The sequence below is a fragment of the Pelodiscus sinensis genome, chromosome 6 (genome assembly GCF_052426305.1).
Source record: "Pelodiscus sinensis isolate ZL-2025 chromosome 6, ASM5242630v1, whole genome shotgun sequence".
In the NCBI taxonomy this organism is placed as follows: Eukaryota; Metazoa; Chordata; order Testudines; family Trionychidae; genus Pelodiscus; species Pelodiscus sinensis.
This window is the reverse complement of record NC_143057.1, coordinates 84991751-85017962: the sequence shown is the minus strand read 5'-3', so window position 1 is coordinate 85017962 and position 26212 is coordinate 84991751. Positions and strand designations below refer to the sequence as shown.

The window sequence follows — 26212 nt, the reverse complement described above, 5'->3', positions numbered from 1 at the left end:
GGGACAGAGTGGTATAAAAAGTGCACAGGAGTGCTTCTGTGCTCTGGTGAGCTCTTGCTGCTGGATTAGGGATTATCTGATTGAACAATTTAAAGTGGCTCTGAGACTCTGTTTTAAAGTTACTCAGGACTTGGGAAAGCACAAACCAGCCCATATCAATCCACAGCAGTGAGGAAACTGAACAAAAAGGTGGCATAAATGTACCTTTGCTTCCCCTTTCTCCGTTACCACTCCTCGGCTGTATTCAATAGTCTTCTACCACACCTGAGGATTCAGCCATGAGTGCGGAGGAGAATTTAATTAGATAATTTTTTTCCCCAGATTAACTTCTCTTCAGAAATCAGCTGGTTACCAATAGCTTTATCATTCTATTCCCTGAATCAAAAGCAATGTTCATGTTTTGAAAATATATAGAGTAGACAAGGTCTAGGATAAATAATCATATTTACTTTGGTCCAAGGCAGATAACTTTACATTTTGAATTATGTGACCAAACTGTGCATATGTTCATACTGATAGATGTTGATGATGGGGACACAGTGACGGATTTTATGGCGCAAGAGCGAGAACGTGGTATTACCATTCAGTCTGCTGCTGTTACTTTTGATTGGAAGGGCTATAGAATCAACCTGATTGACACACCAGGTACAGTATTTTGAATATGTTCTATCAGGCTTTCTCCTGCTGGTGGTCGGGCGGAGTAGATGGGCTTAGGTAGTTTAGAAACTGAATCTGCAATTTCAGAGGGTTCAGATGGATGCTGGGCCTAACTGTTGCTGTGGTTTTATGAAGAACAGGTTAAAGAATATTTAGATAAATTAGGTCTATTCCAATCTGCAAAGGCTGATGAAATTCATTCTAGGATACTTAAGGAATTATGTTTAAAACGGGGGACAAAGATGACCTGGGGAATTAGACTAGTCAGATGAACTGTGATACTTGGAAAAGTATAGAGCAATTTTTAAGCACTATGAGGATAATGGGCTAATAGCCAGTGTGCATTTATCAATAACAAATCTTGCAAAACCAACTTGAATTCCTTATTTAATAGGGTTTCTGGCCTAGTGGATGTGGAGGAAACAGTACTTGTGATGTATCTAGATTTGTAGTTAGCTTTTGGCATGGCCCCATATGACAGTTTCATAAGCAAACTAGGAAAATGTGATCTAGATGAAATTATTATAATGCAGGGAGAATAACTGATTAAAAGATCATACTCAAAGTAGTTATCAGCGGTTTGCTGTCAGACTATCAGGATGTATCTGAAACAGGTTGGACCTCTTGGGAGGTCACCTGAGATGCCACTAAGTCAGCCTCTTCTGCTAGCCTGGGTCTTCTTTACTTGGGCTTGCTGGGCCAGGCTCAAAAGATCATTCTAGCCAAGCACACAGGTAGGGCAATGCCCAACAGCAGAATCATACAGATGCTGAGATCAGGTCTGTGAAGGTTCAACTTAAGGGACTTGCCACAGCACATGGATGTGTATCTCTCTCTTCAAGTGCAAACCCAAAATTATATGAAATTTGACTCTTCCCTCCATGTGGAGGAAGTTATGCACAACTTCCTGCCCCCTGTTAGAAACGGCATAAACTGGGTTCTATTATAAATCAGAAATACCTTAACTAACTATAAAAGGTGTATCTTAAGTGGTAAAAGAGGTGTCAAACAAAACAAAGCAGATTACTAAGAAAATAATACAAGGCATGCTAGCTAAGCTAGATTCACTTAAGAAATTGATTACAAATACATATTCCTCCCTCTAGATATTGTTTTAAAGTTCTTCACAGTCCAGGGGCATTTTTTTAATTTGGGTCCAACAGTTCTTTTCTCCTTCCTCCACCTCTCCCTGCCCCCAGTTTTAGTCCTCTTGTTTTCAAGTATCTTTTTGGGTGGGGAGATGGAGGAGAAGCAAACTGAAGACCTTGGTTGTTTTCCACTCTCCCTTTATATAAGATTTCCATAAGGCAGGAAACCTTTGTTTGATTCCCCCACCTCCCAGTAGAATGGTTCAGTCCAAGATGGAGGTTAGCATCAGGTGACCAGCGGTATGTCTACACAACAACATTATTTCAAAATAACTTAGTCCACGACTACACAGCAAACAGTTATTTCTAAATGATGTTGAAATACTGTCAAGCTGGAGGACTTCTTACTCCAAATCTTATAACCCTCATTGTGCGAGGAGTAAGGGAAGTCAGAGGAAGAGTGCTCTATTTTGAAATAAGTGCTGTGTAGACGCTCCCAATTTCAAAATAAGCTGTTTCGAAATAAGATATGCAGTTGACACAGCTCAATTTGCTTAGCTTATTTCGCGTTAAGCCCTGCTCTAAAGACACACCCCGGGTTACCTGACTCTGTAGCATCATAATGCCAAGAGTCTGTGGCAGTGTGGAGCGTTCACAGGAAGGCCAACCCTTTTTCACAGTCCATTGTTACTGATGGGCCATCAGCTGTCTGGTTTTTCTATTGTTCTTCTGGAAGTGTTAGCAGAAGGTGTCACCCAAAGTTACATAGTTGAAATATAAATAGTACATAACTGATATTCCTAACTTTGGACACAAAAATGATGCATGCATGCAAACAGGATAATCATATTCAGTAAATCAGACCTTTCTAACGATACCTTACTTGAGTTATCTCAATACATTGCATTTAGATCAAGCATATTTTCATAAAGAATATGGAATGTCATGGTGTCTAGTAAGTTCTACATGGTTACACCTACGTCTGCTGCTGTTCAGTATTTTCATTAATGACTTGGATAATGGAATTGGGAGTGTTCTTATAAAATTTGTGGATGTTACCAAGCTGAGAGGATTGCAAGCACAGTAGAGGACAGGATTAGAGTTCAAAACAACTTTGACAAACTGAAGAATTCATCTGAAATCAGCAAGATGTAAGACAAGTACAAAGTACTATATGTACAAAGGGAAAAGCTCAAATGTACAACACAAAATGGGAAATAATTTGCAAGGCAGTAGTACTGCTGAATAGGACCTGGGTGGATCACAAATTGAATATAAGCCAATGGTGTGACACACTTGCAAAAAAAAAAAAGTTGTAATATTCTGGGGTGAATTAACAGGAAGGCCATGCAAGACTGGAGGTAATTGTCTTGCTCTACTTATTGTTGGTCAGGCATTAGCTAGAATATTGTGCCTAGTTTTGATTGCCACACTTCAAAGAAAGATGTGGATAAATTGGAGAGCGGCAAGGAGACAGACACAAAAATGATAAGAGGTTCAGAAAACCTGGTTTACAAGGAAAGGTAATTAATTCTGGGTGTGATTACAATGGAGAAAAGAAGACTGAGGGAGGGACCTGATAACATTCTTCAGATAAGTATAGGGCTGTTATAAACAAAAGATGATGATCAATTGTTTTCCATGAAGGTAGGCAAAAATAAGCTATATGCTTAATCTGCAACAAGTGATATTTAAGTTAGATATAAGTGAAAAATTAACTATAATCAGGGCTCGCCAAGCTGCGGCGAACCCCACTCGTCAGCCGTGCAGTTCAGCACGCTGCTCATGTGCAGACCGCACTGCGTGTGCGCTGATCATGCTGCGGCTCCGTGCCAGGCTATAATCTACTCACCCATGGCAAGTAGATTACCTAGATTGTCGAGCCCTGACTATAATGATAGGTAAATACTAAAATAGATTACCAGAGGAGGTTTAGGAATCCCCATCATTAGAGGTTTTTAAGAACAGTTTAGAAAAATACCTTTATGGAGAAGTCTTAGGTGTACTTTGTTCAGTGACTTCTAACGGTCCTTTCCAGACGTATTTTTCTATGATTCTGTAGTGTAATGTATGCATGTGAGCCGATAACACTTGATATGAGCATTTTTATAAACTTAAAGAATTGTTACCATTCTGACAGAGTGAAAAATGTTATATGTAATATACTGCTTTTACCTGTTTGAATAATGTTACAGCATTTTGTAAATCATTTAGGTCATGTGGATTTTACAGTGGAAGTTGAACGTTCCCTGAGAGTGCTGGATGGTGCAGTAGCTGTGTTTGATGCTTCAGCTGGTGTGGAGGTAAAATTACTCTGAAGATTGTGCCACATGTAATGTTTTTAAATCGGCTGAGGTAGCTTCCTCTAACACCCTGTTCTGTGTTCTTGTGTTTATGCTCTGATGGATGCAGTCAATCAAAATTTGGTTTCAGAAAGCCAGTCACTTAAATTGAGATGTGATTCCATGTGGAAATTATGACTTTTCTGTGGTATTGAGAACTTTCTTGCTCCTGATGGCAGCAAAAATAAATGTGTTCCATGTTGGTACTTTGTAAGAAATACAGAGCTCGTTAAGATGTTTTGACTAGCTTCATCTGTGGGAAGAAATAAATAGGTGTTAATATTCTTACATAAAATGTAATTGTAGAGAATTATTTTAATTCTCTGCCAAAATGCTGTTTCTCCAAGTCACTCTTGGAGTGTCTAGTGTGACCATTAGATCAGAGTCCAGAAGCCTGGTGGACAGGCCTGAATTTGATTTTTCCTTGTGGCACTACATGGCCACGTCTACACTGTGCAGAAGATTGATGCCCCAGAGATCAATCTTCTGGTATTCATTTTAGCCGATCAAGTCTGGACCCATAAATCAAATGCTGAAGGCAGCACCGTATGGTGTTTGGTACTCCTCATTTTGTGAGGAGTAGGGGAGGCCTACGGGAGCATTTGCTCCTGTTGTGACCTGCTGAGAGGATGGTGAAGAAATGTGATTTAAGATACATTGACTCCAGCTACGTAATTAATGTAGCAGGAATTGCTTATCTTATTTTGACCTTTCTCAGTAGCTTAGACCAAGCCTATGTACTGCTATGATGGAGAAGCTTTTTTTTTTTTTTTTTAAGCTAAGAGTTCTCCTATTACATGGAATACAGGTATTAACTTCCCATGTGTGTTAAGAGACTAGACTTCTATATTTCAATTATTTCTAATATACCAGATTTAATTTGCTTTAATAAAAAATATTAGAAATGCCCAGCAATGTGCAAGTTGCATTGATTGCTGTAGTTGTGCTTGCCCAATTGCAATAAAAATCAGTGGCCCATCTGTAGCTATACTTTATGTGCACTTCACCACTGTGTTAGCAATATGTATAGTGTATATACTTACTAGGTTTTTATTCTTTAAGGCAGTGGTTCTCCAAGTGCGGTGAACTCAGCCCACCTCCTTGCAGTGAGGAGCCCGTTCTCCCGCTTGAGACTCATGGTTGCTACGCAGCTGCAACAACAGCTCCAGCTTTTGGCTTGAAGGGAGGGGAGATAGAGGAGGTGAAAGAAGCCCCAACCTTCCCGACCAGACCTGTCTTGCGGAGCTTGATCTGCCTCTCTCTGCGATCTGGGTCTGGCAGGGAAGGTCAGGGCTTCCTTCACCTCCCCCAGCTCAATCCTCCAATCTGAAGCTGTTTTTGCATTCTTGCGGCTGTGCAGGCTGCTAGGCTATAGCACCAGCACCGGCTTCCCACTCAGAAGACGCATGGTGGGGAGTGTGGTGTGGCAAGGTGTAGGGCCAGGGCAGCCTGGTGAGTGGAGCAGGCAGCAGCATGGAGCTGAACGTGGGACCCTGTGCCGAGATGCTGCAGGTGACCAAGGAGGCCTTCCACGGCAGCAACTTCAAACTGGCAGCTGAGATCTGTAACTCACAGCTAGCTGAGCTGCCACAACCTGAGCTGGGCCTCTGCCTGCGCCGGGGAGGGGAAGTGTTGTACACCGTCCAGTTGGCCTGCTTGTTCCCTGAGGAGCTGCGGGAGCTGGCTGAAAGCCTGGCATCCTGCCTTGCCAGCTGCCCTGAAGGGGTGGGTGAGGTGTTGGGCAACCCTGCCTGCTGCTACCCACTGGTGCTGCTCAGCTGCCTTCTGTGTCAGCAGCTGTAGTGCAAGCTGGTGACCCTGCACTATGGCCACCCCTGCTGCACGGAGCTCAGCGACTGTAACTGCTGCCATAGGCCCCGATGCGCTGCCACTGACACACCCAGCCCCTGGATCAGCATGGTGCTAGGTGATCTGCCAGAGCTTGTGTCACTCGAGTGGCAGCGTGGGCACCCCGCTGCATTGAAGAGGAGGGGGGCTGAGCTCCCCCCCCCCCCCCCCACCCTGCTGAGGAGAACTGCAGCACGGTGATGTGCTGTCCAGAGGCTTTTCTTGCTGCTCCCATTAACCTGCCAATGGGAGCGCTGGGGGAAGGCAGTGTTTGGGAGCAACGGGGACCACCCCTCCATGCGCAGAATTATGCACCCAATACCCCCCACTCATCCCCTCTCCTTCCACCAAGACCCCACACCCGAGCTTGCTCCTACCCTTGTCTTGCACCTTCCCTTGCCCTGCACCTCCCCACTGTCCAGACACCCAATTCCCAGCCTGCTTCTGCACCCTCCCTCCCACCCAGACCTTGAACCCTCACCCCCTCCTGCATCCCACCTCTTGCCCAGATCCTGTACCCCATCCCTATCCCACTTGCTGGCAGCCCTGTCCCACACACTGAACCTCTCATTTTTGTCCCCACCCCAGAGCCTAAGAGGGTCCACAAAATCCATTAACTCTGAAACCCCAGAAAAGTAAATCTGGCCTATGGGAAGCCCTGAACCTAGTCTTCCCTGTCTCTTCTTTTCCCCTTGCCTGAGGCTGGAGTGCCAGAGTAGTGAGGTGTTTCAGTTGGGGGCAACATCAGTGAGGGTTGGGGCTTTTTGGAGGGTTGTTTTTTGTTTGTTTCTCACTTGTATGGTCCCCAGTGGACTTTTCTGTGAGTCAGTCGCCCCACATAAAGGTCCCCCACCCCTATCATTCATAAAGAAAACATTGAAACCTTTTGTTTGGACATAAATTCATATTTTACTTTATTTAGAATTAAATTTGATAAACTAACCTGAGAAATTGAAACACTTAATCTGTTTAATAATTTAAATTAAACCAGTCTCCCTCACTGTAGCACTAGCAAAATAGCTTGGGCGTAATTATGTAATTAACGGTGAGTTTCAATTAACAACAGGTGATCCGTGGATAGGTTTGCATTGAGCCCAGGTAGTCCATGGCCCAAAAAGTTTGACAACTATGGCTTTAAGGAGTCCCTCACAACACTTAGATTTTCTTCCTCATTTTGTCTCTGTCAACCCTTAGGCCTCAATTTGGAGCACAGTCTTCCATCTTTGAGAAGTCTAGATGGGACCAGGCTCATTTTGGAGCCCATCAATGCTGTAGTTTAACATGTGAGGGAGCAGTGGCTGAGCAGTTCAATTCAGAACCTACATATGCTGAACTCGCTGTCTTTCCAAGCACTGGAGCAAGAGTTTGAGATGAGAAAATGAATCTGGGTTTTGAATATCAGTGTATTGCCATTCAGCCACCAGGACAAGCCTTTTGATGGTTTCATTTTGCTTTAGGCACAGACTCTCACGGTGTGGAGACAAGCAGACAAGCATCATATACCACGGATTTGTTATTTAAATAAGATGGACAAAAATGGGGCAAGGTACAGAGACCACTTTATTTATATTTATTTAGAAATATGAAGCACATGACAGGTGGCTGGCTTGGGAGGCTATTTCTAATTATAATGAAGTGGCACATTTTATGAAGTAGAGTTGCAAATACAGTGAGGGTGGTAAGCACAAAATTATAATGCTAAACCTTTTTCAATATATATATATATTTTTAAACTGAAGAACTTATTTTGCAGTAAATAAGATTAAACTGATGTATATCATTAGAATTGGGTCATTCTTCTTTTTAACATCTGGTATTGTTTTTTAATATAGTTTTACCTATGCTGTTGACAGCATCAAGCAAAAGTTGAAGACAAAACCTTTGCTTTTACAGGTAAACTAAGAAATGTAATGTTAATTATTTTAAACTTTATTGTATTGTTTTATTTGCTGTGTTTTATATAAAACAATTATAAATACATGCACACCATGGAGGTAGCTTATAAATAACAATTTAGTGCTCATTATTTTCAGTGTTAATAATTTTATTGTTAAATCTGTATGGCAAGTTTTATCTTCATACTAGTGTTTCTTAATTGTGTAATTTTCCTTTCTCTTTGCAGTTGCCAATTGGTGAGGCCAAAGCCTTTAAGGGACTAGTTGATGTAGTGACCATGGAACAAATTATTTGGCACCCCACTTCTAATCTGGATGATGGAAAGGTTTTTGAGCAAAAACCCTTGATGGAAACCACTCACCCAGAATTGTTCAAGGAAGTCAAAGATACAAGAAATGCCTTAATAGAACAAGTAAAGTTTCTAAAGTAAATATGTAAAGTACTTAAAATATATTTACTTTTAAATTACTCTGAATATCTACGCTGCTTTCCTTGCATCACGAGATTTCAAGGCATTTCGCGAACATTAATAAATAACACCCTCAAACCTACTGAAACTGAAGATGGTGACAAAACTGTCACTAACTTGAGTGTAAGCAGAAGTGATCACTTTAGTCTCCTATGTGACAAAAAGAGGAACAATCCCTATTTTACGATCACATAGGAATGACAAAACTGAAGTGAAGAAAGAGCTTCGCTAAGCTCATGCAGGAAGACCAGGACAGAACTGAGATTAGAAGAACCTATATGCCCTAATTCCTAGTTCTTTGGGTTAGTCCTTCACTTACGCAGATAGTAATTTTTAGAATCTTTTCTGCACTACTGTGCTATGAAGACTAGATAAAAGATTAATTTATATCTACATAAAAACACAGGTGATATGGTTGGCTCAGTTTAAGTTGATACTTTTTGGGCCCAGAGAATAAATATCAGTGTTTTCTTCTAGCTTTATATTCTATGACTCTGACATTTTAAACAGGACAAAAACTCTGTGAATAATGTGTTCAAAGAATGTTTCCTGAGCTATGATTTTGATGTCCCACACTGTTCCAAATAAACTAATGAATTGTAATACAGGAATAGCTGTATCTAAATGATTTTGCTGTATTCCATTGAGGTTTATTCTTTCAAAATGTGGGGGTTTGCATTGCTGTTAGCTCTTATGATATTTACAAGAGCATTTATTGTTAAGTGCAGAATAAGCAAACTAATGGATAATTTTATAATTTCAAATATTTGTACTTATGCAAGTTAAAATTGTGGTATAATCTGACTTGTAGGAAAAAGGCCTTCAGCCATGCATTTGTAGTATCACACAACGGGATAGGTAGAGTGACACTGATCACTTCACTTAGAGAAATTTGAAAATGCTCAAACTGAGGTATGGGAGATTTGTTTTACTTTCCTTACAAAGTCACACCAAAAAGGTTATTTAACCACCCAGTTTCTCAGATTTTCCACTTGTAAAATGGATAGTAGTGCTTCACTACTTTCAAAGGACTTTCATTGCTATGCTCTATAGAAGGTGCTACATAAGGGCAGAGTGTTTTGTTTATTTACTGGTTCTTCTCAAAAGCTGTATATAAGACTTGATAGACCAGTGATGTTGTTTGATGATTGGATAACTTTGTATTTCTAAAATGTTTTGCTATCCTTCATTTTCCATGAGTGAGAGCTGTCCACTCAGTACTAATCTATAATTTAATAATTGGAACACAGATCTGGTAAAAAACATGTAGCCTTTTCCTTTCATTTTATATATTCAGCTAAAACATATAAAATATATTACTTTTCATGTTTTCTGTTTTAGCTGATCAGTGTCACTGTTAGCTAGAGGGAACATAATCCTTTACAAGTGTGAAACATTTATTCTAATTGAGCCCTTCAGAGCTGTCACTGTTGATTGGAATTTTTTAGTCTGAGAGGTGATGGACTTGTATTGTCTATGCATCTGAGATGTTGTCCAGCAACTTTAGACGAGCCTGTAGTTTCCCCTTTCTTTCTTTTAAGACACTTTTTTCCCCCATTGAGTCTCTTTTTCTCCACTGTGGATTCATTCCCCAGACAATCCCCTGAAATCACAGGTAGATGCCTAAAGTAGCTAAAAGGAACTGAAAAAGTTTATTATACCTAATGGTTGGGACTTGGTAGGGAGTGCATATTGGCAAGCTGGTCATTTTAGCATTTAATGTGTTTTATTATTTCAACATTTTCTTTCTTCATAATGAAGTGCATTGCTTTGGCCTACTCATTTAATTTGGTAGCATATGAAAGTATCTTTTGTTATAAACTAGAGATCACAATAGCTAATCAGCTAATTTTGTTATAAATTAGGGATGGCTAACCAGTAAGCCATCACTTATTGGTTAATGGTCCCAGTTAACCGCAACAACTACCTTCCCTCACATACTCTGCATTTAAAACTTGGATCGGGTGGCTGGATCAGTCCCATTCCTCCAGTCGGAGTTTTAAATGAAGAACACACGGGAGCCTCCTGCCGCCCCATGCTGCTGCCTTTGTATCAGAGGCAGTAGTGTGGGGCAGCAGGGGGCTCCCTGGGAGTAGCACCAGGAGCACGCTGGCTGTCAGCCCTGCCCCTGGGGTGGAGAAGCATTAAGTAAACACGTAACTACTAAGAAATTTAGCAGTTACACGATTATTGAAATAATCAATTTCTAACAACCTTGTTAATTTATAACAGATTCTGTAACCTAAGAAGGAAACATTTGTTTTAACTAGGGATGTAAAAGAGTAGTAGAATAATCAACTACCAGATAAGCGTAGGCTCTGCGCCTGGTTCCTACTACATTTAAACTTCAGAGCCCCAGCGGGGGTAGCGAGCGCATTCCCCTCCCCCATCAACTAATTGGGTTGTCGATGGAAATTCTCTTGACTATTTGATTAGCTGATTAATCACAATTTAACATCCCTAGTTTTAACAATGTATTTAAAACCTAAATTTTCTAAGATTAAAATCGTTTTTATTCAAGTTCAGCTTCTCAGTAACTCATTTAATCTCTTCACTCAAGCTCATCTGAAGAAGTGGATTTTGCTCATGATATGTGTGTGTGTGTGTGTGTGTGTATATATATATATATATATATATATATATATATATATATATATATATATATATATATATACACATACATATTTGTGTTAGTCTCTCAGGTGCCACAGGGCTACTCATTGTTTTTAAAGTTATAGACTAAAACGGCTACCTCTGAGTAATTTCATCAATTCTGCATCTTGTTATAATACATTTAAATTACATTTGCTAGACTTGGAATTCCTAATCTCTAATGTTTGCAAAAACATCATTCTGCATTAGTTTTCTGGTCCAAATAGCTAGTGGCAATGAGACAATAGTACAATATTATAGTCGCAGATAATGTAGAAATATTCTCTCTTGCAGGTTGCAGATCTAGATGATGAATTTGCGGAGCTGGTTCTAGGAGATTTTAGTGAAAATTTTGACTTACTTCCACCTGATAAGGTAGTTTTTTACTGTCCAGTTACTATATATTTTTACCGGCTGTCATTTTGATTATGAACAACAGAAAAAAATATATAGTGTGTGTGATGCAGGGAGTATGCATTCTATATTGACCAGTGCTAAAAAAAAAAAAAAAAGATTTAAGCTTCAGACATAAGCTACTGTAACCAGCTCTAGGTTATAAGAAGTGTCCTCATAAGATTTGCTTCCCCAGGTAGTTTCCTTTTTGTTCTAGTACCAAAACATTAAGCCAATTTAGATGATGCTTTAAGTGCTGTAAATTGAATAAGCTGTATTATGTGCAGACTGTATAATTTTTCAAAAGCGTCTAGTGGTATATCTATATTAAAAAAGACTCATGGCATCAAGTTTCTGAGTCCAGACCCTGAGACTCAATAAGTGGGGATGATTTTTGTCCACCAAGAAACTACCTGATTTATAATCTACAGTTATAAATTATAGGCATGGTTCTGTGAGGAAAAGCTCTTAATTCAAATCAGTGGAAAGCCTATATATGGATGACTTCTGGACTTGTGCTTTAGTTTTTCTCACTGCTTCCTTAGTATTAGTTTTTAAAGGCTAAATACGTGACTTGAACATACACTTCTCTCCTTTTGCAGTTACAGTCTGCAGTACGTAGAGTAACGCTGGCTCAGAAAGCAGTACCCGTGTTCTGTGGAAGTGCATTGAAGAATAAAGGAGTCCAGCCTTTACTGGATGCTATTACTATGTATTTACCAGCACCTAACGAGCGTTCCTATGATTTTCTGTAAGTATAATGAAAAGACTAAGTAATTTAACTGTTTGGGAAGATGAATTGGTAAAATTGCAAAGAGAAAATGTAGAATTGTTTGTGATTTTCAAAATCACAAGTATTTACTGTAGGTTTTTATCCAGTAGGAATGCTATTTTATGCAGAGAATAAGATTTGTAGTCTATACCCATGTACTGAAGCTACTTGGCTAGTACTATCCAAAATGTCTGTGTGTATTTTTGACTGCAAAACCAGGTGTTTTTACAGTTGTACACCGCCTTTCATCTGTGGATCCAGATGTTTTCCAAGGAGGGTAAATATTGTCCATTTTTTTTAGGTGTGGGAACTGAGACACCAAGAGACTAGGTGTATTGCCAAGGTTACTCAGTGTGTTAGCAATGAAGGCGAAAATACTGTCTCTTACCTTTGTAGTTGTCTAATTGCTGTTACCCATTTAAAAAAAGGGGGGGGGGGGGAGTAGGCCAGCTTTTTACTATGTTTGTCAGAGTGAACTGTTGCTTTTTCAAGGCTTAGTGCATTTGGAAACCATACATGTGAATTATTATTTCATGGTTTTGCGGGCTTGATGCTTTTGAACTGGTGCATTCTTGTTAATAGGAGCAATCATTGGCTAGGCACTATTATAGAATAACCCGAGGTACTCCAAGGCCTTGTCTATACTAACCCCCACTGTAGATATACTTCAGTTATGCAAATAGTGTAGCTGAAGTCAACACATTGCAGCGTCTTGCGTGTGGTAAGGTTGGTGGGGGCTGGCTACTTTTCTGGTTGAATACTGACATTGACTGGAGAGAGCTTGGAGATCAGTTGATCACGTCTAAACAGACACCATAAAATGACGGCCAGTGGATCTATCATTGTAGTAGAGACAAGCCTCAAGACAACTTCCTGCAGAGCACAAAGGCCTTGCATGAGCCCTCTTCTGTTACTTTTTTGAGGTGAAATAAAGATCTGACCACCATAAACCTGCAAAGCCCAATAGTTAACATCTCTGATATCCACTGATTTACATATTTTAGCACAACTATTTTTAATTGAATAAATTTACATGGTAAATAAAAATTCCTGCCTCTGAGTTAATAGCTACAAATACCAAACACATGATATCTTAAATTAGTGGAAATACAGCTAACACTGGAGTTAAGATGTCATGTGTTGGGTTTTTTTGGTTTCATTTTTTATTAGTGAGTTGTATGACATTGCTCTTCTGATTTGTTGTTTGTTTTACAGGCCATGGTACAAAGATGATTTGTGCGCCCTGGCATTTAAAGTTCTTCATGATAAACAACGTGGGCCATTAGTTTTTATACGCATTTACTCAGGCACAGTGAAACCACAGTCAGCTGTATATAACATCAACAAAAATTGCACGTGAGTAGGAGCAAGAAAAGATGTTAATTGATGCATGGGTATTTGCATTTGAGTAGTAGATAACATGAATCATTCATTTGCAGAGAAAGAATGAGTCGCCTTCTGCTGCCTTTTGCTGACCAGCAAATAGAAATACCTTCTCTAATGGCTGGCAATATTGCCCTTACTGTTGGGCTAAAACAGGTAAAGGAAGATGTTTGATTTTTCAAGAGAGTTTATTTGAAAAGTTAGTTACCCCAAGTATGAAATACAATATCATGTTTTCTTTTTGTTTCAAATATTTTTAGATTTGACTGTTATAAAATATTTAAATTAACTTAATTTTAATTATTAATTTTTAATAAATGTAGTTCTGTTTCCTCAGTTTTCTGTATATGTCTATTTCCATGCCAAAGTGATTGTATTTTTAAAATATTAAAAACTTAGCTAATGCTGAATCAACAGCCATGTAATTAGAGTTTCTGATGATCTTCTGATTTTGGTTTATATGTAATTATGCAAAGCGAACCTATAATAACGACTTAGTTTTTATTATAAAGAGCGTACAAAACAATTATTTGCAGACAACCTGATGTATCAGTTGTTGGTGTACTTTAGAGTGCCACTGGAGATACCATAGTGTCATCAAAGGCTTCTGCTGTGGCTGCAGCCCGTCGAGCTGGAAGAGAAGTTGGGAGAAAACCTGACAGTGAAAGTGAAGTAGACAACCTTGTATTGGCTGGTGTAGAGATCCCTGAGCCAGTTTTCTTTTGTACAATAGAACCACCTTCGATGGCCAAACAGCCAGGTACAACACCGCTACTAAAGCATTTTCAGAGCTATGCTATACTAGACCCTTGATCTATGAACGTGCATGCAATTCAATTTCATCAACTGTATGCATGTCTCAGTAATACATTAAGGCCCTTGATGGTCTTTTGTGAGTGCTAAATTCTATAAGTTGAGTGCGCTTTGCTACTGTTCTTTTTGCAATTTTTTTGCCACCTCTAAATATTAGAGGAGCAGTTCTTAAACTTTAGCAACCTGAGGACCTCCAAGTTCTCCCACTCTGTCCTGTCCCCTTCCCTGAGGTTACATCCCCCCACCTGTTTTCTGAGGCCCCGCCCTCCCTCGCTTTCCCTCACCATACTTCACTTTCATCAGCCTGCGATGAGGCTGGGGGTGCGCTAGGAGGAGTGGGGGAGACTCAGAAACCTCCTTCTCCCTCTCCCCAGCCAGGAGCTGCAATGACATTGCTTTTCACTTCTGGGAACATTTCAGAGCCAAGGTTCCCACTTTTTCCTGTCCTTCCCAGTTCCTCTTTCATGTCTCAGGGAAACTCTCAGATTCTCCTGGAGTGCCTTCAATGACCCCCAGGAGCCCACAGACCACACTTCAAGACATTCTGGATTAGATGATTTATTCTTACCTCATTTAGGAGGAGGAGAAAGCTGCATTTTTGTATTCCGTTGTCCATTGCTACTTACACAGTTAGCTTTGGCCTCTTGCTGACAGACCCTCTTTTCTGTCTCCTTAGTCCAACAGAGCCTAGATTTGTTTGCTATCGGAACTTGAAGTATTTCTGTCTGGTCTCCTGAATTCTTCGGGAGTTGGAGGGAAGGGGTGCAGAATGATTGAGTGGATTGTCTGGATATTGACCATTTGATTGCAGGATTTTTCCAAAGATTGTAAAGTGCATAAACAAGCCCAAACTATTGGTTTGTTACTTTATTTGAAGATTTATCCAACGTTGTTTGGGTCCTTAACTCAATACATTTTTGTTTTTCTTAATTTAAATTAGGGATGTAAGCAACTAGTTGACTATTTGATAAGTAAAAGCTTATTGGATAGTCAACTAGTCCCTCGACTAGTTGCTTCCCCCCACCCCTTGCTGCCTCTATTGGAGCCAGCAAGTGGGGGGAGCAGGAGCCAGTGCTGGCGGGGAGCTGGCTTAAAAGCCGATTCCTCCCAGCACTGTCTCCAGGGGAGACAGTGGAGTAGCGGGAAATGGGCATGAGCCAGGAATCATCTAATTCATGGCTCATGTCTAGTCCCAGACACGCCTCTGCCTTTTAAATGTATTATTGGCTCTTAATAAATTTTAAAAGGTTAAAGCACAGCAGGAGGGACCAGTGCGAGCCGGGACAGCTGATTCCCGGCTCACACAGGGCCCCTTCCCCCTGCAGCTCCCAGCTTATCAACTAGTTGATGGAAAATCCATTGACTAGTGGATTAGTTGATTAAACTAAATTTAATATTGCTAATTTAAATCATTGCTGTGGGGTGGGACTGGAGGTGAGGGGTGTTGGGTCTATAGGTTGTCCTAGTGCTTTTTTTGTAAAAAAGGTGCTGGTACTCCAGGGGAAAAGTTGTTGAGCTCTGGCTGGAGGTGCCGGTACTGCGTACTGGGCAGTACCATCAAAAAAAAGCACTGGGTTGCTCTGGGGAGAGAGCCCCAGCCCTCTCTCACTGAAACAACTTGGGGCCAATTGAGAAGCACTTGTCCATGGCCCCTGCAGCTTCAGTGGGCACAGTCAGGGAGGGATGCATGTCCCCCAGCTGGGGCAGATCCAGGTTCATCTGCTCCCTGTGCTCCCCTGCTAGAGTGAGGAATGCAACAAACAGTGCACTTTTCCCTTGCTCCCTGATGAAGGGGAACAGCCAGCAATGTTCCCATACAAATTTGATTGCTGGGGGGGAGGTTCAGCTTTCTCTTTCCTCCTGCTCCTCCTCCCCTGCTGGGCAGTCTTGGATTGGGGAGTGTACCTCCAGCTAGTCCCTTTCACCTACCTTAGTGATTCAGTCTCTTTTCTGTATGATTTTCTGAGAAGCAATTCCATTCCAGGCACATCCCATTGTCTTGGCACAACCAAACCCTGACCTTGCTTTAAGTTAGGATAAGAGGCAGCTGCATACCAAATTTAGTGGTCGTAGCTCTTGCCTTTCGGAGGAGTTCTTGAATAGACAGATGGACGGGGACATAGACTCAAATATATAGTAGGTTTTTGGAGCTGCAGTTTTCTAGTAGTTAGAGCAAAGGTTGGGGACTTAGTTTGTTTTGAACTCCACAGCTGACTTTCATTGAAACCAGAGGCAAATCATGCTTCAATTTATGATGGGGAAACTGGATATTTTCCTATTTTGATAAAGTGCTTTCAGATGAGCTGAGAGAGTGCCAAATATTACTTGGACAAAAGGCATTTTGAAACTAGTACATCAGTTACTTTTATTACACTTTGTCTAGCTCAAGAACCCATTACTTGGAAATGAGGCAAACTGTGGTTCTATACTTTTCTTGTAAAGGCTGCCTTGGTATGGTTATACTTTGTGCATGGAGTAAAGAAAACAACTTCTTCAGTTACCAGAGACTTTATCTAGAATCAGATGCCACAGATAACTGGAAATAATCTGATATTGAGAGTTATCTCTAGCACTCTACCATATTTATGGCCATGAAAAGCGTGTCATGGGCCATAAAATCTGGTCCACACTCCCCTTCCCTCCCCCAGATGAATTCTGATCTTGTGTGCTTTTACCCTGTACTATACAGACTTCACAGGGGAGACCAGCATTTCTGACATTGGAGGCCCTGATCCAAAAGGGAATTGCAGGGTTGTTGAAAGGTTATTAGAGAGATTGTGGTATTGTCACCCTTCTAGTTCTGAAGGCAGTGCAGTGGCCAGGGAGCAGTGGCTGTTAGCTGGGCTCTGGGTGGATGCCCAGCCAGCAGCAATATAGAAGTAAGGGTGGCAGTAACCTAGCATACCACCCTTACTTCTGCACTGCTGCCTTCATAGCTGGGCAGCCAGATAATGGCAGTTGCTGACTCAGGGCCCAGCTCTGCAGGAAGCAGCACAGAATTAAGGGTGTGTGTCAATATCATACATCTTTACTTTTGCACCGCTGTTGGCTGTGGGTTTGTTTTGGATCCTGGCCAGCTTCCCAGCTCTGAAGACAGCACCATGGTCAGCAGCAGCACCAAAGTAAGAGTAGCTCTACCGCAACCCCCCCTCCCGAATAAATTTGTGACTCTCCCCAAAACTTCTGTTTGGTCAGGATCCCTAAAATTATAACCCCATACAAATTTCAGATGTAAGTAGCTGAAACCATGAAATTCATAATTAAAAAAAAATCCTATCACCAAAATGCACCTTAAATTTGGTGGGACCCTAATTATCTGTGACTAGAGTTGATTTCTAGTGTCTGAATTTTATCGTCAAAATCTTTTTTTGTAGAACCTCATAATACCACTGATTCCAACTAAGGATAGAATCTGATCCTATGGGTGAACATTTTAGTCACAAATTACTAATATATTTTCATATATGGCAATATTTGATATTTATACACAGACTTGAATAATGCCTTGAACTCCCTTCAGCGTGAAGATCCAAGTTTGAAAGTGAAGATCGATCCTGACACTGGACAAGTAAGATTTGCTGATACGTTGTTGACTTAAGTTTCCTAATTCCTGTAGTTATAAGCAGTTATTTTAGTGTTCTGAGATCTTTGGTGAAAGGCACTATTGTTCACATTATAAATGTAATAAATATTGTGTTAGATTAGACCAAAATTAAACCTATAACCATGACCCATGGAGGGAGTGAGATTGTAATCTTGCCTTCCTTGCTTATGTTCTCTAAATAATGTATCTTTTATCAGTCTTTTTTTTCCTCCTCTCAGCTCTATAAGCAAGTTCAAATGATGTTTAAATTGCAAAACTAATATAGTGTGGTCTTGTTTTTTTAAGTAGCATCAGCAATAATAACCATCTCCACTTAAGTATTTTTTTCTGCTAAATCATTGGTCACCAACCAGTAGATTGGGATCTACTGGTAGATCTTGGAGCCTCTGACAGGTGACCCTGACTGGTTTGGCCAGGAAGCTATCAAGCGCTGGCACTTCAGTTGCCCCTCCACCCACTGTCCTGCTGCTCCTGCCCTCTGCCTTGAAGCTGCCCCCTGGGAGCTTCCTGCGCAGGCTGTGGGAGAGAGAGGAGGGGAGTGTTGATGTCAGAATGTCCCTCTTCCCCCCGCTCCTGTACTCCCATCTCCACATAGAGAGAAGGGGATGGGAGGAGCTTGGCAATGCAAATCTCTGTCACTCTCACACTGTGTCTGTCATTCTCACAAACACACACTGTTCTTCACTCTCATCTCCCAACCCAACACATACGTGGGGGGTGTGTTACTACTTTTACTGCTTGCAAAGTGGGTTATTTTTGGTTTTTGACTGGTCTGTGCATTTCATCATTTTCACTTCTCTCTTACACTTACATTTAATTCTTTGAGTAGTGAGTTCTAAAATGCCCAACCTGTCATGGCAGGAGTCATCCCATTATCCCTAATTGCTGCTCTTGAAAGTGGCTGGCATGTCCCTGCAGCCCCTGAGAGAAGCAGAACTGGGGGTTTCCACATGCTGTCCTTGCATGCAAACACCACTCCTGCAGCTCTCACTGATCAAAACGGGGAACTGTGGCCAGTAGAAGCTGTGGGCTCAGTTCCTGTAGATGAGAGGCAGCACATGGAGCCATTGCTGAACATACCAGCTGCTTTCAGGAGTGGTGCAGGGCCAAGGCAGAAGTAAGCCTGCCTTAATCCCACTGCTCCACCACTTGGAAGCTGTCTCAGTGAAATGGTGCCCAGCCAAAGCCTGCTTCCTGAATCCTGCCCTGGACCTCGACCTCCTCCTACACCCAACCTCCTGCCTCAGAAGTGAGTCCTCCTGCACCCAATTCCTTCCCAGAGCTTGCACCCTGAAATCCCCCCTGAAGCACAATCCCCCACCCTGGGCTAAGCCTGGAGCCTTTCCCACACTCCAGACTCCTAGATCCAAGACCAGAGCCTGCACCCCTACCCCAGCCTGGTAAAAGTGAGGGAGAATGGGAGAGGAAGGGGGATGGAGTGAGCAGGGTGAGGCCTCGGAGAAGAGATAGGGCAGGGTCTCAAAGAAGGGTCAGGAAGGAAGTGGGGCAAGGGTATTTGGGTTTGAGGTAGATCTTACATTGCACTTATATTGAAAAAGTGATCTTGTGGTTAAAGGTTGGAGACCACCGTGCTAGATCATCTGAAATGGTGCTTCCTAATGGTTGTTTTGGTTTCACTTGTAATATCTGGGCTTTTTATAGAATTTCTAAAACATTTAGAAAATATGAACAGTACAATACTTGCAAGCCAATTCCTAGCGTAAATAGTGCATCCCAAAAGCTCCCCATCTGTGTCTGCAGTAACCATGAGTGCAAGTGTTCACTTTTCTCACTTAATTTATTTGTGATTCACTTCTTTAACTAGACTATTCTCTGTGGCATGGGAGAGCTCCACATTGAGATTATTCATGACCGAATCAAACGGGAATATGGCATTGAGACCTATCTAGGACCTCTTCAGATAGCGTATAGAGAAACCATCCTAAACTCAGTCCAAGCCACAGGTAAAATGAGAGAAGAGAGAGACACTAATTTTCTGTCCTTTTACCTTGTTTACTTATTTTTAAATGGTCTTCTAATGATGTGAATAGTTAACGTTACTTTTAAATGGAGTGTGGAACTTATAAATTTTCTCAGATATGTGCTTCACCTTCCTTACAGATACCTTGGACAGAACAATAGGAGATAAACGGCATATGGTCTCCATACAGCTGGGAGTAAAACCCTGGGTAGGAGAGAGATCGTTAATAACACCACTCATTGAATATACTGACAGTTTCATTGAACCACTTGAAAAAGACATTAAAGAAGCTATAGAAAATGGAATTAATTATTCATATCTTCAAGGTAAAAAACCATTATGACACTAACATTTTTGTGTGTATTTGAATAAAATAGTGCGAGTGCTATTAGGAAGGCTAAGATTTTGTCATATTTTTAGTAGAAGTCAGGGACAGGTCACAGGCAATAAACAAAAATTCATGGAAGTCTGTGACCTGTCCCTGACTTCTACTAAAATATCCCTGACAAAATGTGGAGAGGAGGGATTAATATCTATAGCTGCTGAGGCTCTGGAGTCATTCCTCCACCCCGCACTTGTGGCTGGGAGCTGCAGGGTCCCCCTGCTGCTTCGTATCTGGGAGCTGCAAGGGGGCTACCAGCTGGCAGCTTGGCTGAAGTGGAAAATGTTAGAGTCTCTGGAAGTCACGAATTGCATGGACCTCCATGACATAATTGTAGCCTTAGCCGCTAGCAAGAAGGGCTTCATTATAGCCCCAAAACTAAAATGCATTATGATAGCACTATTAAAATGATGGGTACAAAAGCAAATTTTCAGAATCCGTTCAGCTTCTACAGTATGTGCTGAATACCCTTTCACTCAGATGCTGGAGGGAATTTGGCACATTTTTAAAACCTCACTTTTTTCCTTCCTCTTGGATACCTTGATATTGAACCTCACTTGGATTTGATTCCATATCCAGTATGTATTATTCGTATGACATCCATAAACAATGGTAGTGTAATGGAAATGACATAAGGTAGGAGGCAATAATGAAAATGCATGTTATCTGGCTTGTTTTAAGATGCTCTCTGAAGGTATCAAATAAAAAGCTTTGCCTTACTGCACAATTTAGACCTTTTTAAAAAGAAAATATTAAATTGACCTTCTATATAACTTCATTCTGTAGTTGTAATGCTGGTTGATGTTTGTCACCATCTCCCTGAAGTTAACAGAAATCTGAGTCTTCGAAAACCTCCTTGGCCAGCACATAAATGCCTTGAGGTTTCAGTCACTTTCCCTGTACTGCTAAGATGCTTGGCTCAGAACATGATGGAAAACACAAAGCAGGATATGGAGTGAAAGAGCTGCATGAGCTAGAAGGGAAATTAAGAAATAATGAGAAATTGAGTGTAGCCGTAGTAATACAAAAGAGAGCAGAGCACAAATTCAAAGAAAGTGAGAGAGTTAATGTAGACTGAGTCACTGATTCAGATCTAGCCATTGCCCAGATAGCAATCAAGTGAGTACCTTCAAACGATATTCACCTGAAGTCCAAATACAGATAGAGCATCAAGTTAGTCAGACATATTGTACTGATTGATTATTGGTATTCTGTTTTTATTTAACATCTTTTGACATCACAACTATTCTCTTATGGTGTAAGTTAATAACATGGCCATATTGCTCTTTGCTATAGTAAAATCCATGGGAAGATGGAACAGTAAGGGAAGAAAAAAGCTTGAGGGAAATATTGTGTAGCTCCCCTGTAATATTCTGACACTATCAGGAGGTCAGGGTTTGCTCTCCAGTCCTGCTATATGTGTCACAAACAGGTCTCTGACAGTCTCAGGCATACATCCCCTCAATTAAATGTGAATTGCAGAAAAGATGATCTGATCATAATATCTCTCTTTTGGAAAACATATGGGAGTGCTAGCCTGTGTATTTGTGGTGTGATGAGGTAGGATAGGATGAGGGGGGGTTTCCCCAGGCCCCGTCCTCACCAGATATGGGCCTCTGCCTACTGTATTGTACAGATCCATGTTCTGCTAAGGAGGCTTTTTAGGATTTGGGTGCCATGGAGGCAGTTGACCTCACTCCAGGAGGGTTGCAATCTATATTTGGATCAGGTAATCAACACCTGCCTTTTGTTATAACAATTAATGAAGAAAACTCCTATTTTTGACTAAAGATGTAATGAAATTCATGTTAATCATAATTAAATGGTCTTTCTTCCTATGAAGACTTTTAGCAGTTAAGCCTATTCTGAAAAGGATCGCTTTTTAATTCTATGGGTACGTCTAGACTACGTGCCTCTGTCGCCAGAGGCATGTAGATTAGGCTACCAGACATAGGAAAATGAAGCAGCGATTTAAATAATTGCCGCTTCATTTAAATTTACATGGCTGCCGCGCTGAGCCGACAAACAGCTGATCAGCTGTTTGTCGGCTCCGCGCGAAAGTCTGGACGCGTGGGTGTCGACATCAAAGGTATTTGTCGACCACCCAGGTATGCCTCCTGGGATGAGGTATACCTGGGTGGTCAACAAATACCTTTGATGTTGCCACCCGCGCGTCCAGACTATCGCGCTGAGCCGACAAACAGCTGATCAGCTGTTTGTCGGCTCAGCGCAGCAGCCGTGTAAATTTAAATTAAGCGGCAATTATTTAAATCGCTGCTTCATTTTCCTATGTCTGGTAGCCTAATCTACATGCCTCTGGCGACAGAGGCATGTAGTCTAGACGTACCCTATGAGTAATGTATAGAAACAAAATAGACTAATGCATTCCAGGAACATCATAAACATCATTCTGACAAATGTTGCTTATAATACTGTTGACCAAGAATGAAAGATGATAAATCACAACTTTACATTATGATTTGACTATCTGCGCCTTTTGGCAGAGTTGGACAATGATAAACTGATTCTTGGAGCAAGGAATAATACAAGTAACCCTACTACCTAAATAGGCCAGAAGGAATGTCGGATCCTTCAGGTTAATCCAAAAATATATTTTCCATAACTTAATATTAAAATCAACATGAAATGCTGAAATGCTAACACGTTGGTTTTTGTTTGTCTAGGACCACTCCTGGGGTTCCCAGTTCAGGATGTAGTAGTGACCTTGTATTCCATGACTGCACACTCTGAAACTTCCCTGCCAATGATTTCTGCTTGTGTTTCTCGTTGTATGCAAAAGGTATATTTTCTTGGCATGTTACAAAATCAGAATTGCTTTTCAAAAGATAAGAAAGATTCTAGTACAGCGTATGAATTAGTATTTGCCTTATGCTCTTCTTGGCTGTCTTTAGTGGCATGTACCATTTGCCAGCTTTGGGTATAGCAATATACTCAGTTTTGTCACCTGAAAAATGAGTGTTATGGGCTTGGCAATGGATTCTCAGTAAATTGGCTCTAGTGCTTAACTGAGTGAGCTATTGGAATGTAAAACATGCTTGCCTGTAGTTACAGTATTAGTAGGGTTTTTTTCCCAAGCTATTTTAAATACCTATAGAAGCACTGCATAAAACTGTATAGTTGGTTGGAATTAAATACGTTTCTTAACATCCCCTCTGCCATCACCCTTTTCCCCCAGATTATTGTGGATTTCACTGTGCAAATATGCACGTAAGTTTTTGGCACTGATTTTTTTTTTTCATGTGGCTGTTTTGGGGTTGCATTAGAGATTCAGTGTAATATATATGTCTTGTATGGAGTGAAGTCAGTTGTATTCCTAGCTTAACTGAGCTCCTCTATGGTCTATATTTTTCCCTTTCAAAAATTCTCTTGTCCTTTTTAGCCTTGATCTCATGTGTTAATCTTCTAACGTATTCCTCATCTTGTTTTAGTTTTGTTTTGTTTTTTTTTAAAAGGGTATGTATGCATACACGCGTATCGACATGGCATAGGTTCGCTTTTTCTCTGCTCTCATACCCTTCATAGGAGCATGTGCCCTTGAATGTTGGGAGTATGAAACAGAAGTTAGGATTTTATAGCCCTAAAACTATTTAATCAGTTAACCAGTTAAATGTTATGTTTAACAAGTTAATTGCTTACATGGAGATGGACAGAGGCTGCTCCAGTCAGGCTGAAATGCCCCCTGCCTGCAGTTTGGTGGGCTGCTCTGGCCAGGCCAGGCCGTCACTTACCAGGCGATGCTTACCAGTTAACCATTCACATCCCTAGTATGGATGTTTACGCTCAAATGCCTAACTGTTTAACTGATAAGTGGATTCTTATTGGTTAATAGTGTTGATTACACTCAGTGAAGCTTCTTCACTGGGAGACGAGCAGGGAGCCCCTCCTTTATATTGGAGAGCCTGCAGCATGGCTAACTTTGTAACCACTGAGATTTTCAGCAGTTAGTTACCCTAATACACGATTTTTAACATCCCAAATCCCTCGTTAGTTTCATTATATAATCCACACTATAGAAGAATTACATCTTAAAAGGAGGAGTAATGGTAATTTATTTCTTCTCTATTTTAGGCTTTGAAGAAAGCCAGTAAACAACTGCTGGAACCCCTAATGAATCTGGAAATTACAGTGAGTGAAGATCATCTCACTGCAGTGCTTGGTGATCTTGCACAGAGGAGAGGCAGCATACAGGAAATCCAAAGTCGGCAAGATAACAAAGTAGTGGTTGCAGCTGTTCCACTAGCAGAAATGATGGTATGTGGTCATGTTAATGGTGAAAGCAAAGTAAAAAATGTGCCTGCCCTTTTCTGATTCTTCTTGATATTTATAATTTTTCACATGATGAAGTTAGGAACCGATACTTCTAATTTTGCTGAAGGAATCAAAAACCTCTCTGGAGATACAGTGTGGTTCATATATGCTGACCCAACACTTGTTCATTTGATATTGGGAATATGGATATTTCATTTTAGACACCAAGTGAGAGAGTGCATTTATTAAAAATACGTATTTTTCTAGTGATAGTCTTTCTCCAGCTGAATCTCTCTAGTAAACTAAACCACGGCAGAAAACTTTCTTCATCTCTACCTAAACATAAATTGATTGATTATGGTATACCTATATACTTATAAATATGGTTGTTGGGTTTTTTTTGGTTTAGGGCTACTCAACAGTTCTGCGCTCTTTAACATCAGGCTCAGCAACTTTTACTTTGGAACTTGCCAGCTACCAAGCCATGAACATTCAGGAGCAAAATGTGCTGCTTCAGAAGAAAAGTGGATTGGTGTGATCACTTGACTCCATAGGAGAACATTAAAGATCAGATTCATGCTTAGAAAATATATGGGAAACTATTTGCCAGGTTTTGGTGTACGTTGTTAGTGCTGTCTTAAAGTAACTTGCTTTGACTGTCCAGTGGAAGTGGCAAAGAAGTGTTGTGAGATCCTGGAATTGCCTGGTTTGCATGGAGGCAGTTACAGGCGCTAACTGGAATGGACTGTTTTGATATGCACCATATTCTGTACTGTACTTCACATGCCCTAACAGTCAGAGCCGCTATCTTCCTGGAAGATAGCATTTCAAATCCTCCACAAGGAACAATGATGCCTCTTTCTGTGAAAGTGAGCACTACATGCAACTTGATGAATCATATCAGAACTGTTTCACTTAAAGTATGTAGGAAAATTAGTTTTTAAAATGTTACATTTACTCAGATGTGAAATATTAACTGTTAGTCAGTGTCTTCTATTGATCTAGCTTCAACTGAACAATGAAAGCTGCTACTCTCATTAAAGGGTTTTAAGCTGAACAAACAAGAATTACTTGCCTTAATGTTGGAATGTTTTATGAAACAGTAGCACAGACACAAGGTGAGTGGCCCTGTGTAAGTTTGTCTTTCACCAGCAGAAGTTGGTCCAATGTTGCTTCACCCACCTTCTGTTTCTAATATGCTGGGACCAGTATAGTTATAACAAACTGTAGATCAGGCATCATTGTTAAACTACTGAAACACATTTAGATAAAGATAGAGTGCGGAATATTTTATGTAAGACAAACTCCTTTGCTGGAAAGGGAGAAGCGTTGGTTATGTGCAAAATCTTTCCACAAGACCTGGGCCTCACTGTGAGCTTATTCAAAGGAAAAATTCTTTTTGCTGCTAGCATTGTGTAGAAGTGCAAAGTCCAGCTTATATGAATCTATGACCCTTAACTAAACAAATGATTTTAGGGTAATGTATATCATAGCCAGTCAGCTCTGGATCAGTACTTGGCTACCTGAAATTTAGTCTTAATCCATAGGTTGCAAAGTACAGGAATATGTGAGGTAGTAGCTTGTATTGTTAGCATACTTTACAGCTGTAACAAATTAAATGATTTATCAAATGTGTCTTCAGATCCCTTCTTGTCAAAAAGTA

The 26212-nt window shown here is 40.7% G+C and overlaps 1 protein-coding gene across 3 annotated transcripts in view; it reads left to right on the top strand.

Annotated features, from left to right (window-relative positions):
* GFM2 (GTP dependent ribosome recycling factor mitochondrial GFM2) overlaps window positions 1-26190 on the top strand; it is a 34190-nt gene extending 8000 nt beyond the window's left edge. For all 3 annotated transcript variants that reach the window (XM_075932265.2, XM_014574162.4, XM_089779353.1), the window contains 16 exons: window positions 520-645; window positions 3960-4048; window positions 7393-7481; window positions 7768-7828; window positions 8058-8243; window positions 11247-11327; window positions 11948-12096; window positions 13333-13473; window positions 13557-13656; window positions 14071-14260; window positions 17805-17881; window positions 19743-19881; window positions 20039-20224; window positions 22965-23080; window positions 24370-24552; window positions 24959-26190. In XM_075932265.2, the coding sequence (XP_075788380.1) occupies window positions 520-645; window positions 3960-4048; window positions 7393-7481; window positions 7768-7828; window positions 8058-8243; window positions 11247-11327; window positions 11948-12096; window positions 13333-13473; window positions 13557-13656; window positions 14071-14260; window positions 17805-17881; window positions 19743-19881; window positions 20039-20224; window positions 22965-23080; window positions 24370-24552; window positions 24959-25087 (2042 nt within the window). In that variant the 3' untranslated portion in view covers window positions 25088-26190. The remainder of the gene's footprint in view (window positions 1-519; window positions 646-3959; window positions 4049-7392; window positions 7482-7767; window positions 7829-8057; window positions 8244-11246; window positions 11328-11947; window positions 12097-13332; window positions 13474-13556; window positions 13657-14070; window positions 14261-17804; window positions 17882-19742; window positions 19882-20038; window positions 20225-22964; window positions 23081-24369; window positions 24553-24958) is intronic.
* The last annotated feature ends 22 nt before the right edge of the window (window positions 26191-26212 follow it).